Here is a 14859-nt window from a genome sequence, read left to right on the forward strand (position 1 = left end):
GCACCACAGCTACAGAATGAGACAGTATTTCTGTGGTGATTTGCTCTGAATAAAAATGGGGTTGTTGTACTGACACATTGCACTGAGGACGTGAAGCATGTAGAAAGAGAAATCGTTCTGTACATAATATGCTACGGGTGATCCCCTACTGCTGTGAGGGGTTGCTGAGCGGAGAGGCATGCATCATCTGTCCAGAATGTGGAGGTTGGGAAAGAGGCCGACAGAATGGAGGAGACCAAATACCACATTTGCATCTTTGTCAGCTGCCGTAAAGGGTGATCCTAGACCATCAGACGCGGAACACAGGAAAGCCTCCGGATGTCCACGGGAGCACTGGCAACACGGAGCCCCTCTCAGCAGCTTTCAGCCTTGAGGCTGCAGCTTTTCTGAGAGCAAGAACTTCCAATCCTCTGACATGATAAGGGGATATCCTGGTGCCAGGGCCTGTGCTGACACTCTCTTCTCTCTCTCTCTTTTTCTCCCGCCCCCAGGGTCCATCAACCACCCTCCCACATGGCCATGCGCATCATCAATGGTCACCCCCTCACAGACACAGGATGACAACAACAACAACAACAATAAACATCCAAGCAACCCGAGGAACTATGGTTCTCTTTTCGCTTTCATTTTCCCACTTAAAAAGGATCTTTAAAAGGTGTTAAACCAAGTAAAATTTTACTCAGAGGCTCATGTAACTGGAGCAAGGCTGACAAGAAAAACAATCACAAAATAAATATTTTTTGTTTTGTTTTGTTTTTTTTTTTTTTTTAAAAAAGAACATTTCCATATACATTGTCTCTCTAACTTGACAAAACTGCTTCCTTGGACAGATAGGTGCTGTGGGAAGAGGGCTCTGGATGAACTGGGAGGGGCTCTTGGAACAAGTCAAAACTCTGAAACTGGGGAGGCCAAGGCAGTGAGGGGGCTGGCAGGAGGAAGAAGTGAGGGAGTGAGCCAGGAGGCTGCGGCCTGCCCCTAGCGGTGGTTTCTCTGCTTGTAGCACTGCAGACGCTTTCTGAGTGGCACCACAAGCAGTCGACCCGAAGCCTCCAGGGTGCAGGGAGGCAGTGTACAAAAAGTAAGAACCGATGCAGGGAGTCACGGAACAACGACATTTTAAGAAATCTGGTTAAAAATAATACAAAAGTGACTCCACAGAGGGGAGATATCCCGACCCTCCCACTTTTGTCCCCTCTCGCTATCCTGGATGACAAGAATCACACTGACGCGTTCTCACTCGTTTCTTTCATGACTGAATGGGTTCTTTTGATCTCCTCCTTGGCTCTTCTTCAAATGCATTCATTTCAGAGAGCACCGGCTTTACAGATCCGAGGCTGCCGAGCTGTGGCCTCCCTGTGAGTGTGTGGTGGGGGACTGTGTGCGCGTGCGCGGTGGCTGTTTTCATTGTCTCTCGCCCGCTTCAGTCCAACCAAGCCTTGAGCTCCCATCTCCCAGGTGCTGGAGGTCGTGGAAGCACCCTGTTGGCACTGAGGTGAGGGCTCGGATTATCTTTTGCACCCTGAATGTGTGGAGCAACTGTCTGACCAGCGCCAGGGTAGTTTCCCCCATTAGCTGCAGAGTTTGCCTGTCTCATACTCCACGGGATTTGGCAGCTTGGAATTGAAAGCTCTCAGGGAGGACTGTATCCTGCCGACTTCGTTGTTGGCCAGCTTGAGCCTGTGCCGGAGCAAGCAGGAGAAGAGGTCAAGCCGGACTTTGCCTGGTGGGGAGAGCTGGTTCACGCGGTCTCTCAGCTCAATGAGTTGTAAGAGCGCGGAGTCCTGGGAACCCTGAGTGTACGGGTAGTCCAGCTGGAGGATTAAGTCTCGGATAGCGTCCGGGTCAAAGGGCAGGCTGTAGCCAAAGACCTGCAAGGTGTTGATTTTCATGTAGCCCAAATTCTTGGAGGGATCGGTCATCTCCAGGGGCTCATAGTAGATTGTCTCGTTGGAGCTGTCATCCAGGGACTTGATTCGGCTCCGTAGGTAAACATGGACTGTCTCGAAAAAAGTTTTCCACCTGTTCCCCAAAGTGATAGTCCAGTTTTGGCACTGAGCAGCTGCATCCACGTTAGTCCTTTCCCAGTCTGGAAAGCTGCCCTCGTTGACCGGCATGAACCAGCTCTCAGAGTGGCTACCCCCGAAGGGATTGACGTAGATGGCCATGACAGGCTCCAGGGTGCTGTTCTTAGTGAGGCAGATCTGCAGGGACAAGGCCAACATCACATGCACCAGCCCGGGTTTGTACTTGTTGCTCTTCAGAGTGAGCAGCATCCGCTTCCTCCAGGAAGGGTCAAACCAGCTGCCCAGTCGCATGTCATTGCTGATGAAGATGGAGTGTACCTCGATGCGGCTGTCTCGCTTCTGCAGCAGGTACTTCAGCTCTAGGTCCTGCAGGTCTGTCTCCAGTCCCAGAAAGTTCTCCAGGGATTCAGCTACCTCTGGCCGGCACAGTCCCTGGGCCAGCACGTAACCAGGGTTACAGCTCCCACAGCGAGTGCTGTTGTCGGAAGCGCAGTGGGCACAGGCAGGCCCTTCGCCCAAGGCACATGGGATGGGGCCCTGGCAGGAAGATTGGTCATAGGGGCATGTGCAGCTGTGGCTCTGCTCCAGGAAGGTCCCAGGGAAGGTGCTTTCTCCACAGTAGAGGAGAGACTGGATTCGGTTCCACCAGAAAGACAAAGATCTTGAGGAGATAAAATGAAGAAGCAAGAGTCAAAAGAAGATCCACACCGCTGTCCTCCCTAAGTGTGTCAGGGCACTGACTCATGGTGGGGCTTGGGGGAGAAGACAAGGAAAAGATCAAAGCCACAAGTTCGCTGAGTGATGGAAACCCTCCTGCTCTATTTTGAACCAACTGAGTTAAGCCTGGAACTCTGCATCTGGCAGACCAGCCAGAAGTGTTTGACATCAGCCTTGTCCTGGAAACAGCCAGGCTAATTTTGTTCACATCATTTTTCTGTCCCCCTCTTTTCAGATCTGGAGGCTTTTCAGCATCTCGTGTCAAAGCTAGTTCTTCAGGCTTCCCTATAGCATGGCTCATCAAATATTTTATATTCTCGCCAAGTTCATGCCCGCCTCAAGGACTCTCCTCATTTTCTGTCTTTTTGCTCTTACAGCAAGACTCAGAATTTTTTGTGGATTACTCAGACTTTGGATTTCAGCTCTTAGCTACCTGCTCAAATAGGCTGTTCCCGGTGTTTCTTTGAAGGGGCAACTCCAGGCACTGTATCATCACTAAGTTCCTGCTTACTCTGTGGCAGCTCTCTGTAGATAAAATTGCTATTGGTTTATTGAGCACTTATTTGTAGCTGGTTTCTCTGGAAGCTCTGTGCTGTCAACTGCGACATTCTCAGAGAGCATGTTTGTTTCCTGTGCACAATGGGAATTTAGTAACCAGCTACTGAAAAAAAAAATCATCTTAATAGCCCCAGCTGGCCGGTCTCATCCACTCCCATTCTGCCATCCCTGTGGCTCAGAGTGACATGGCCGGGCTGCTGTGAGAGGGGGCTTCCCTGCCTGGAATACCTTCTCACCTGCACAGTCCAGGCATTTCTACCTTATCTTGCACCAGCTGCCCAAGACTTCCTTCTCTTATGGGGTTTTTCTCTTCAGCCTCTCCTGCTTGGATAATTGTATCATTTTCATGTTTGTTTTTAAGTTCTATCTTTTGATTTGTGGATGCCCCCATTAACTTCAGTGGCTGCTACAGTCAGGATTTTTTAAATTTTTTTATGTCTTTATATGTTTGTTTAATCTTTCTCTGTCAGTGGTGTCTTCTCTGGCTAAAAAGCAGGGTGTAGAGTACAGGATTAGAACATTTTTAAAGAATGCATGTATGACTGAGTGAATGAATGAATGGATGGATGAATGAGTGAATCCTATCATTCTACACTCCCAGCTTATTGGGAGAGCCTGAGTCTTAGCTTTCTTCCCTCCTATGACTCAGGCAAGTGATGAGAGTCATTTGTTTGGAATAATCTAATGGGCTTGTTTCTCATTTGATAAATGAGCATATCCCATATGATATATTTCTGCAATTAATATATGATCTTGAACTCATCTTTTTTCATCACTAGAAGACTTATGAAACTGGAAAGGAATAAGTGAGACTTGAGGTATTATTAGAATAGTATTTGAATCTACTATAGTTTATATACAAGCAACACAGGGTTCTCTTAACTTCTCCGTACACAGCCAATGATCGAAAGTGACAAGTGGGGAGAAGAAGATTAAAGAGCCAGAATGATTGAATATGTCACTGCTCTCTGTTCCTCCCTGCTGACCACGGCATCCTTCTTGGCCTCAGGTGGTACTGGGCTTGCTCAGGATCTGAAGCCTGGGTGCTCACCTCTCCTTGGGCAGGCGGAAACGAGGCTGCCGATGGCAGCGCTTGCAGAGATTGAAGAGGCGGCGGACGATGCGGTGCGTCTTCTTTAACAGGACTTTCAAGCTGGCTCCCAGCTGCTGGTAGCGGTGCTGGAGGTTAGTGTCCATGGTCCAGTACTGGGAGATGGCTGTGGAATTCAGGAATCGGTCACTGGGTAGCCTCTTCAGCAGGGCCTGGAATTCTTCTGTGGGCAAAAGTAGTACAGGATCTGAGCAGAACAAAGCTAGTAGAATCCTGGGAACATGGTTGCTCGTTCCTCAGGTCCAGGGACCCCTCAGAGTTACCGCCCAAGAAAGATGCCTCACATCCACTGCTCCAGGTGTTTGAAGTACGCATGGCTTTCTTGAAAATCAACTAGTGTACCAGAAAATACAGCTCCAGGATTCTATTTTTTTTTAAATGTATTCACTTTTAACTTCTATTCCTATGTCTGTGCTACATGTGTGCAGATGTCCACAGAGATAAAAAAGAAGGGGTCCAATCTAAAGTTAGAATTAGAGGTGGTTGTGAACAACCCGACATGGCTTCAAGGAACCAAACTGAGGTCATCTGGAAGAGCAGTGCATGCTCTTAACTACTGAGCATCTCTCCAGACCCAGCTGCAAAGGTTTTTGTTGTTGTTGTTGTTGCTATTTTTCCAGTCAGTCTTTGATTTTCAAAACAGACCTCTGACACTCCTAAAGTGGCTAGAAGTCCTGCTTTTACTAACAGCCTTGGGATGCGTCCCTTTTTCTTCTACTTTTCCATATAACATCAACTATCTTTTTTTTCCCTCTCATAATATATCCTGATTACAGATTCCCCCCAGACTCCTTCCAGTTCCTCCCCCTTCCCTTCCATTCCAATCCACTCCCTTTCTGTCTGTCTTAAGCCAAGTCTCTTCTATAACACCAGGCCTCTCCAGTGAAAGAGGCTCAATGGCAGACAAACGTTGGTTCAGAGAAGTGACGGCACCCAGCTCAGAAATCTCGAGGATATTTAAGGACCTTGAGCTTAGCCTCGCCCTCTACAACTGACTCTGATTCTCTAAGATACTCTCGCTCTCTAAGGCGCATGGTGGCGTAGGCATTCTCCCCCGTGGCTAATAGAGATGCAACTTGGTTTCTGCCTCTGAGCTTCAGGTGTAAGTTCTTCTGAATGCCCTGGGCATAGTTCACTTCTGGAACTCATGCTCACGGGGATCTCTTCTCTGCTTTTCCTTGGGAACTGCCACCACCTGACCACCAGTCAGAGGTCTATGGTGTTCTCAGTTATCCCCCATCCCCCACCCCGCCCCACAGTACCTCACAGTGGTGAAAGCTGAGTTGTGTTGTATGTAAAATATCGCCCAAAGCATGGGATGGGGACTGGGACTTGATTGTTTTTTTAAATACTTGCATCAACCTCTTGCTATCACTCTTTTTTTTTTTAATTTAAATATGAAACTACTATAGCACTGAGGAACTGCATGGTTAAACCAAAGTGGGAATGTTGGTCAGTAATAGGACAAGAAGCAAAACTAACCCCTGAGACTCCAGGTCTTAGGCTGACCTTGACAATTGGTTACACAGGGATACAACAGTTGGTTTCCAATCCAACTAAAACTGTTCTGTATATACTTCATGTGTAAGCATTTTAGTAGACAACATGAAATCAGTAGCTAAAAGACCGACAAAATCTATGCTTTCCATAATACTTAGCTTAGCTTTTTAAGTCCTTAACACACACTTCTAAGTTAGGCACTAGGATTATTTGTATAAAGAAAAACACACCACTTCAGACTCTTAGTAAGTTTGGATCCAAGTCAGATTCCTCATGTTCTGGCCCTGTACCCTCACAGTCTCTACTCTTCAGTAGGGGAAAAATTCTGAGCTAGATGGCCTGCTTACCTGACTCTTCAAACTGCCTGTTGTGCGTGGCCCAGGAGTCTTGGATCTGCAGCAGGCTGTCTTCCATAGCCTGGATGTCAGCATCAGGACAGTTGCATTCTGGGAAAGTGGGGCTGCACTTGCACCAGCAGTCATTCTCCCTGCAGACAAGCTCGCCCTCAGAGCTACATGTGATGTAGCTAAGTGCGGCAGCCACGAACCGCTCACGCAGGTGTTCAGGAAGCAGCACCTGCAGGCCTGAAGAAAGGGTGAATCAAGGAATCACTGAGAAGAACCAGTGGGGACTCGGGTTTCTCAGACCCAAGGCTTTAGGAATCCAAACAGGGCTTTTGCTGAGTAGGCCTGAGAATGGTCACCCCAGGGTCTGATCCTGCTGAGCCGGTTAAAGAGAGGGCTTTCCTAGTCCCTTTGACAGATGTGGGATGATTTGAGTATGCAGATGAGGAGCATCAAAGCCCAAGGCTTAGCCAAACTCCTCACATCAGCCAAATTGAGAGCCTGCATATCATAAGAACTGGTTTAATGGATACACATCAGCATTTCTAAGAGAAAAAAACAGGAAGATGTGTCAGATAAAATAAGCTTAAAGCCCTCATGGGGAAGACTTTGAGGCTCAAGGAGCTTGCTCTGACTCCACTAGCCACCCTGCTTACAGTTTCACTAAAGTTGGGAGTAGGTATGCTTGGACATTACTAAATGCTAACCCTTTTCCAGCCTGGGTCCCTGAAAATGTTGTTCTGGTTGCAAGATAGGGATGGGCACTACTGGTATACAGTGTCTGGCTACCAAGCCAACTACTTTCTATATATAACTGGTAGTAGCTCTCAGGGTCATCTCCACCCTAAAAGGGCTGTGTTGCTGTTGTTTTATTTTGTTCCCTAAAACAAGCTGGCTCACATTCCTTATATGGCTGATGATGAACTGAAACTCCTGATCCTCCTGCCTCTGGCCTGCCTAGTGCTGGGATTGCCAGTATTTGTCACCATGCCTAAAATCACACTGAGGTTTTGTTTGTTTGTTTGTTTGCTTGTTTTAGGGTCTTTTGTTTTAATGAAGAAATAAAAGTCAAAAAGCCACAGTGACCAACTCAAGCCACAACTCTAGTGTCAATCACTGCCTGTTTTCACCAGGTGATACTGCATACCTGGGAAAGGCGGCCTAGCTCAGCGTGATTTAACTCTTAAGAAGGTATGATTGCAGTATGGCAGCTTGTGCCTCAAGATTCATCAGGCCCTCAGGCTTGGATAGGTACGGTGACTTTCTCTTCGAGCTGGCCTCTTCTGGTCTTGGAAACAATGCACTGGACTCCTTGGAGCTTCAGTTTTCTCATCCATCTGAGAAGGATATCCGTTTACAAATAGAAAAGACCTTGTGCTGCCTTCAAGCCACAGGTAAGGTGGCTACTGGAAGCTTACAAAGGATGAAGGAGGGATAAATATGGCTTATGGATGGACGGAATGTGGGTCAGATCTTCAGGAGGCTTCTCCTGTAGGGACAGTGTTAGACCTTGTGCCGGGGGAATGAGGACAGGAGGAGCCTGAGTAGGAGGCGCCCCTCTCCTTACACGTAGGCTGACTCTATTTCCACATCCTTGACTTTGTCCCTGGCCGGAAATCAGTGAGCTCACAGTTTATGTCTGAGCCTCAGCAGACCTCACACCAGAACTTAAAGTTGTCAGCGGCCGTGGATGTTTTCTTTTCTCACTTGAGGTCCACCTCCTACTCTGAACTGTTACAAAGTCTCCCCTTCTTGATTCTGTGCCCACCACACACTTGACAGTCCCCCTCAACGCACCCACACCCTATCCACATGCTTGCTTTCAACACTTACCCTTTTCAAGTAGTCCCCTCCATCTCCCCATCGCCTCCCTCCTCCTCACCAGAACATTTCCCATTTCTATAAAGTGAGTGCCTTGAGCAATGTCTGCCTGAGTGATGGGCTATAAAATTAAACAGCATCAACTACTCCAAATGAACCACCAGACATTTTGAGCTTCACTCGCTGCTAATTTCCAGCTACACATCCAGCCTGCATTGGGAAGTAGGAGAAGAGAGACAACTAGTGGTGTCGGGTTTCTCTGAGTAGGTCTTTCACTCCTCTTATTGTATGTTTGTTGATTCCTAAAGCCAGGTTGGTCACCTCCGGCTCAGACTGCTTGAAATTTGTAATCGTAGATCCTGTGTGAGGGCTATTGATTTTGTAATGCTGGGATAGTAATATCATAAACAGAGGCCACTTCAGTTAGCTCACATGAAAAACGAGCTTTCCCCGTGGAATCAGTTTGCATAGCTCTTCCCTTAAAACATGTGAGGAACAGAGCTCGAACGGGGCATCTCCATTTGTCCCCCATTCTTTAGGCCTAGGACAGTGGTTTTTTTTCTTTCCTTCTCTGCTCTGTCCATTCTGTCTCCAGTCCAAATGTTCCTGTTCCCTCCTCTCAAAGTCCACTGCTGGCTTTGAAGTTCTCCTGGAGAACCACAGGCAGGAAAATGGAAAGCAAGGGCCACTCTCCTGTTGTGGTTACAGATGAGTTGTCCCAAAGTTTGTAGAGCTCTTGTTTGAGCTAGAGTTAGTCGGCCCACAGCCACTCTGCAAAGGCCACCTGGTCCTCAGTGTGACCGTGGTAACAAAAGCAATCGCCGAGCTAGTTCCGGGCTTATAAGGTATGTGTCTGATCACTACAGGATAATATTGCAGGTTTTAAGAAGGGACGTAATGGAAGGATTTAGATACCAAGTGGCAGAAGCAATAGTTCATTGGTATGGGGCAAATCCTCAGAAGTTAAAAAAACAAAAAAACAAAAAACAAACAAACAAACAAAAAAAAAACAAAACTGAAGAAAAGTTGCTACCTGCAGGTCCTGGGATTTGTGATGATTCTTGGATCAAGAAGGACTTAACTGAGGTAGGTAAGCATAAACTTAATGACCTGGGACTCTTCTTGTTTGAAATTATGTACACACTTCTATTCTAAACACAATTGGCAGTGTAGGGCTTTTACCTGCATGTGCACCCCCCACACACACCCTACTCCAAACAATGCTAGCACCTGTTAGCAGCCTAGAACTCCCATCTGCAAGAAGCTGAATGCACACCCTGCTCTGAACAATGGAGTGTGTTTTTCTTCTTCTCTAAAACCATCAAAGTTGCATTCTGTTCAGTTGTACTTCACTTATGTCCAGGTATGAAGCTGGGGCAACAGTGTGGCCTAGACTGCTCTTGAGCACATGCGCAATAAGGTAAAAGTGTCCCCAAGTGAACTATTCTGGAGACTCCATTATTTATCACCCTAAGTCTATGCATAATTGGGTGTGCATTTGGTTAAAATCACATGTGTTATGGGAAGGAACATGCACTGTAAAAAATATGGTTATGGAGTCTCATCTGTGTATCAAAATAGAGAACCGTCCAAACTATGCCCCTAACAAACACTTCCTCCTCCCCTTGAACACCATATAAGGAAGGCTCACACAATTATCTGGGTCCTTGAGTACCTTCACTCGTGTAGCCTGCTGCCAATTCTGAAGGTGCATTTCTGAACTGTACTATTGATTTGCTTTGGATAAAGTTAGTTTGCAAATCCATGTGAGTCCTTATTTCAGCACTATAAGAGGACAAGAGCCTAGACACCCCCATGCAAGACCCCTGAGAACATATTCAAATAAGAAAACAAGCTTCCCTTTCTCTTCAGGAATCTGGGTTTTCCACCAAGCCTGAGCAAGTGTGAAATCGCCCTGCAACTGCTTACCCAGTAACTGTACTTTGTTCTCTGGACTCTGAACCAGGACAGAGCTGACTGAGTCCAGATTGTCATAGTTGCTGCAGCCCAGTGGACCGGTCCTGGTCTCTGTGACCTAGAGAAGAAGGGACAAGGTAAGCACTCAGAAAACAAGAGGTAGATTTCTCTCTGCCCTTTCCTTTTAGCCATCTACTTGGAGACTCCATGTCCTGACCCTGACCAAAGGAACTTCTTTTGTCTACCCTCGGACTGTAAAGTGCCGCTGTCTCCTTGTCCTGAGTCGGTGAACATCTGTTCTGTTTGGTTGGTGGCACAGTGGCATGTGACTGAGAGCCTGGCACAGGGAAGCAAATGAACCAACCAGGAAGCTGGGTATGGAGTGAGACCTTTAAGTTGGCGTCTGCCCTGTTCCTCATCTAGAGAGAGGCAGAGAGACGGACCCTGTTAGCCTGTGAGTGAGGGGTTAGCCAGTGGTATCCACTTGATGTGGTCCTCACAGGCTTTTAGAGATCCTGAAGATGAAAAGCGCTAGAGAAATACAAGTTATGAGTATTATTATTATTAAACATTTAAGTCCCACATCAGCACCTAGACATCCTTAAAGAAAATCAGCCATGAGCTTACTGCATATTTTAATAAGTATATTAAATATACATAAACCCTTATAGCCATGTAATATTCCAAACACATATTTTAAAATATTATAAAGTTGGCCCATCAGTTTCCCCTGATGTCTAAAGTATAAGATGAAAAATGGGGAGCTTTAAATTCACTGAAATAATTATGTAATAAGAATGATGGGGACCTGAGGCCCTTTCTTCCCAAGTGCTCCAAAGTCGTTGCCAACAATCAATCAAACAATCAAGGAGTATTTATTGAGCAGCCACTGTTCAATTCCACACAATTCATCAAACATTCACAAAGTGCCTTTCTGGAGTTCTTCCGGGTTCTACCTGGTTGGTGCTGCTGACCTCCTCTTGTAGCTCCAGGCTCCTGTGCTTTGTAGCAGGCACGTGAGCTGCACTTTTACATCCTTTCCTGGGAGTATTTGATCCGTGCCTGGTTCCCACACTATAGTCTCCACAGACATAAACTCACGTTTATTTTGCTTGCCATGGTGTCAGCAGCAGCTAGTGCTGCATCTGGGAGATCATAAGCAGTGAATCTGGGGATGTATGGGTAACGTGTTCTAGCCCTTTCAGGGAGATAGGCACAATGATAGATAAGCTACGTAATGAGTCATTCAAGGAGGCAGGTAGAATCACAAATGACTGATAGACATCCGAGTCATGGCCAAAGGATGTGTCACAAGAAGCACATCTCTAGGCAGAGGGAAAATAAACAGAGCTGAGGAAACACCACAGAAGCTACTCTTTAAAGATAAGCAGGAAGAAGCCAGGCAGTGGTGGCACATGCCTTTAATCCTAGCATTTGGGAGGCAGAGGCAGGCAGATCTCTGAGTTCCAGGCCAGCCTGGTGTACAGAGCTAGTTCTACAGCCAGGGCAACAAAGAACCCTGTCGCAGAAAACAAAACAGAACAAAACAAAACAAAACAAAATTATAAACAGGAAGTAAACAGCAGAAGAGTTATAAGAAATATGTTGTAAGGAGAAAATTCACCAAGAAAGACATGAGGATCTAAAGCACAGGCTCCAAAGTACATAGGTCCCCTGGCTCCCTAAGGAACCCAAAATGCAGAGGACATCACGCAGGGAATCCTGTTTACCTAGGCTTAGAAATGCATGAAGAATAAAGTTGTCAAGTGGGAGACGGGATGATACCACAAACACTGGGGAAGAAATCAGGACTGATCCCTAGAGCTTACATCAGCCTCTACAGCTTTTCATCCTGGAGGAGCACCACACACACTGTCAGTGCCAAATCTCAATTCTCTCATTCTCCCCAAAGGAAACCACAGTCCAGGGAACTGAGTGGCTGGCCTGGAGGTATTTGAAAGAAAGAATACTCATTAGCGTTGATGGATGACTGATTGACTAACTGGTTGATCTTGAGATAGGGTCTTACTGCCAAGCCTGTCCTCATCATAATTCCCCTGCCTCAGCCTCCTAAGAGCAGGGATCTCAGGCCTAAGCCAAGACCAAACAAACAGAAAGTTAACATTGGCGTTTTCAGGCTCTAGATCCTTCATTTCAATTCGTCAGAAAACAAGTCAAAGGTTACAGGAAGTAAAGTGAACATAGGCCACCTTTAAATGTCATAATTTTCTAGACAGTATTCTGAACAGACCAGTCCATCTCATATGTTAGTGTTCTGCACTCCTCAGAAGGCTAAGCCTGGGCAAAACAAACTGTAACGACTGGAAGTTAGTTCTGCTGTCTAACTGCTAGTGCCGTTAGGTCTCAAAAGTTTCACTCAGTACTTGTGATTCCACCTAGGAAGCCTCACCCCACCCTTTACCCTCAACTTCTCCCTCCTAGGGGCTGGGCTTATGTGTCCCTTCCCCCCAGCTCCCCTTTCTCACATAATTCAGCCATTTTGGCTACCTGCCTTCTTGGTCCACACACTGTCTTGGTTCTCTTGGCCTCTTGTTCTCCTGGACAGCTTGTGGGCCTCTTGGTCCTTGGCTCCCCTACCTTCTTTCTCTTTTCCCCTCTCTGTCCTGCCCCCACAGCCTGGTTCAGTCTGCTGGCTTGGTTGAGCCTGGACTCTCCCAAATGCCTATGGCTGTTCTCTCCTTTATATCTACAATAAACCTTCTTAACCATACCTAGGGGGTTCCTAGAATCCCATTGTTCTGGTGTATCTCCTTGGGAGGCCATCTCTTCACATGTGGATCCAATGTACTGAATACTCCCTACCCTGAGGGTGGCTTGCTAGTGATCAGACTAGACTGGGAAGACACAGCCACACCTACTTCAAGGTCAAGTCTACTGTTTCTGTAAAACTCCGCATAAGAAGAGCCATGGCATGATTTAGTGAAAGCTGTGTGAATGGGCTGGGCTGAATGGCAAGGGTAAAGGCAGGATGGTACAGTATTGAAAAACTAGCTCGTTCCTACATCGGGGTAAGCTGGCCACCAAAATACCACTAAGTCTTAGTCTGCATTTTCATCTACCTGTTCCTGAGTTGGTGACCCACCAATTAGCATCAGGCAGGGAGGGAGTTTTATGCAGGGAAGGGCAGATCAGAGAATAGCCATAAAAGATGCTCTCCCGTTCTTTCCCTGACTCCCAAGCCTTTTCCTACCCAGCACTCATCCCTCGACTTCTCACCATCATTTTCAGCATACTGAGGCTGGCTGTGATCTCCTGTTTGTTTGTTTTTTTCCTCTGCTAATCCAAATGTCAGTTCCACAGGAAGACAATCGGGTAGGCCAGTGAGAAAAGGAGGAGCTTCTCCTTGCTGATTGTGATACAAGGATGAGAGCGAAGAGGAAACACCCTGACATCACACCCATGTCCCAAGAAAGGGGAGGAGGGTGGCAAGCCAGGTCTCCATGAGGAAGGCTTGCTCAGACTTCACTAGATCCCAAAGTCGCAGTTCCTCTTATTTGTATTCTGTTCTGAGACCATCTCTTTACTCCCTAGACGAGATAGGAAGGAGAAAGGGGCCTGGAAAGGGTCTCATGCAGCCACTATCAGGCACTGACTTGGGTAAACAGTATAGGCTGAGATAGCCCTGATCCCGACCCACCATGTAATGAACGTCTCTGCCTCAGAAGGGCATGTCTAGAGAACCTTGCAGCAGGCAGCTCTGGGAGATTATTAAAAAGGGCCCATGGAGGTAACAGAAAGTGCAGCTCATTCAGGCACACACATTTCAAAAAGTGCCTCAGATAAGCTTTCAGAAGGGGAAAATAATTGTGTGCTAATTGGTCTGTTGACAGAGACCATCCTGCCTTCAGAAAGCCCTGATGCTTCTCAGGTTCATTAGCGTGTCCAATTTTCTCTAACACCAGACTGTGCGAAGCATCATTCCAGTGGGCCTACACTCCTCCCCCATCTCTCACTTCCAGATTGCTACTGCCCTACCTGGGGGGCACCTGCAGTGCTGACAGCAGAGGAAAATGGCTTCTAATGGTGAGCGATAGGACTGAGCACAAAGCACAGTGATGGTGTGAGGGCTTCAAAGCGAATCACAGGCTGCTGTAGCTTTTCCACGTCTCACACACTCACACACACACACACAAGTGTATGTATGTATGTATGTATGTATGTATGTATGTATGCACGCACCTATAATGGGGCTGTAAGAAACTCCCTGTTGTCTGTGGTCCAGCTGACTTCTGACTAGCTCCATTCAGTCAGCTCATGGGCTTTTTGATCCCTCTGCACCAAGTCCTTCCATATCCTTCTACCCAAAAGGTGAAATATAACTATGAACAACGCCCTTTCTCTTCTTCATGGTGCTGCTTCCATTTAGAATGTTACAAATATATATATATATATATATATATATATATATATATATATGCATCTAGCCTTTTATGCTTTGCACAGCTTTCCTTTGGATTGTATCATCTGGCGTCACCCAACACTACAGCGGAGTGGGGAAGGGATGTCAATCATCATCTTTACCACCATGTCGAATCTTAGTGCAGTAACTAATTGGTAGAGATACCAGCCTTATTATCTAGAAGGGTTCCAGAGACTTCCTGAGGTGTATTTACCGTTTGGTTGTCACCAAAAAGTGATCTGTACGAGGCAGGGGGAAGAGTGGCTATGGTTAGGGCACATGGGTTGAAGGATCTGGAAGCATTTCAGTATTTTAGAAATGGGTGTGGCCATATAAGCTGAAAGTCCTGGGTAATGGTGAGTTAAGTGGGTGGGTGCTCAGATTATGGAAGAGACAAATGGAATTCAAGGACCCCTCAAGGTCGTAGAAATAGAAGGCGTCAGGGCT

General features: G+C 46.7%; 1 protein-coding gene across 1 annotated transcript in view; it reads right to left on the reverse strand.

Moving 5' to 3' along the window:
- Positions 1-658: 658 nt before the first annotated feature.
- Brinp2 (BMP/retinoic acid inducible neural specific 2) overlaps positions 659-14859 on the reverse strand; it is a 98034-nt gene continuing 83833 nt past the window's right edge. Inside the window, exons 5-8 of the mRNA XM_021654244.2 lie at positions 10005-10110; positions 6258-6494; positions 4351-4573; positions 659-2685 (exon numbers count right to left, since the gene is read on the reverse strand). Coding sequence (XP_021509919.1) covers positions 1569-2685; positions 4351-4573; positions 6258-6494; positions 10005-10110 — 1683 coding nt within the window. The 3' untranslated portion in view covers positions 659-1568. The remainder of the gene's footprint in view (positions 2686-4350; positions 4574-6257; positions 6495-10004; positions 10111-14859) is intronic.

The sequence above is a fragment of the Meriones unguiculatus genome, chromosome 11 (assembly GCF_030254825.1).
Source record: "Meriones unguiculatus strain TT.TT164.6M chromosome 11, Bangor_MerUng_6.1, whole genome shotgun sequence".
NCBI lineage: Eukaryota > Metazoa > Chordata > Mammalia > Rodentia > Muridae > Meriones > Meriones unguiculatus.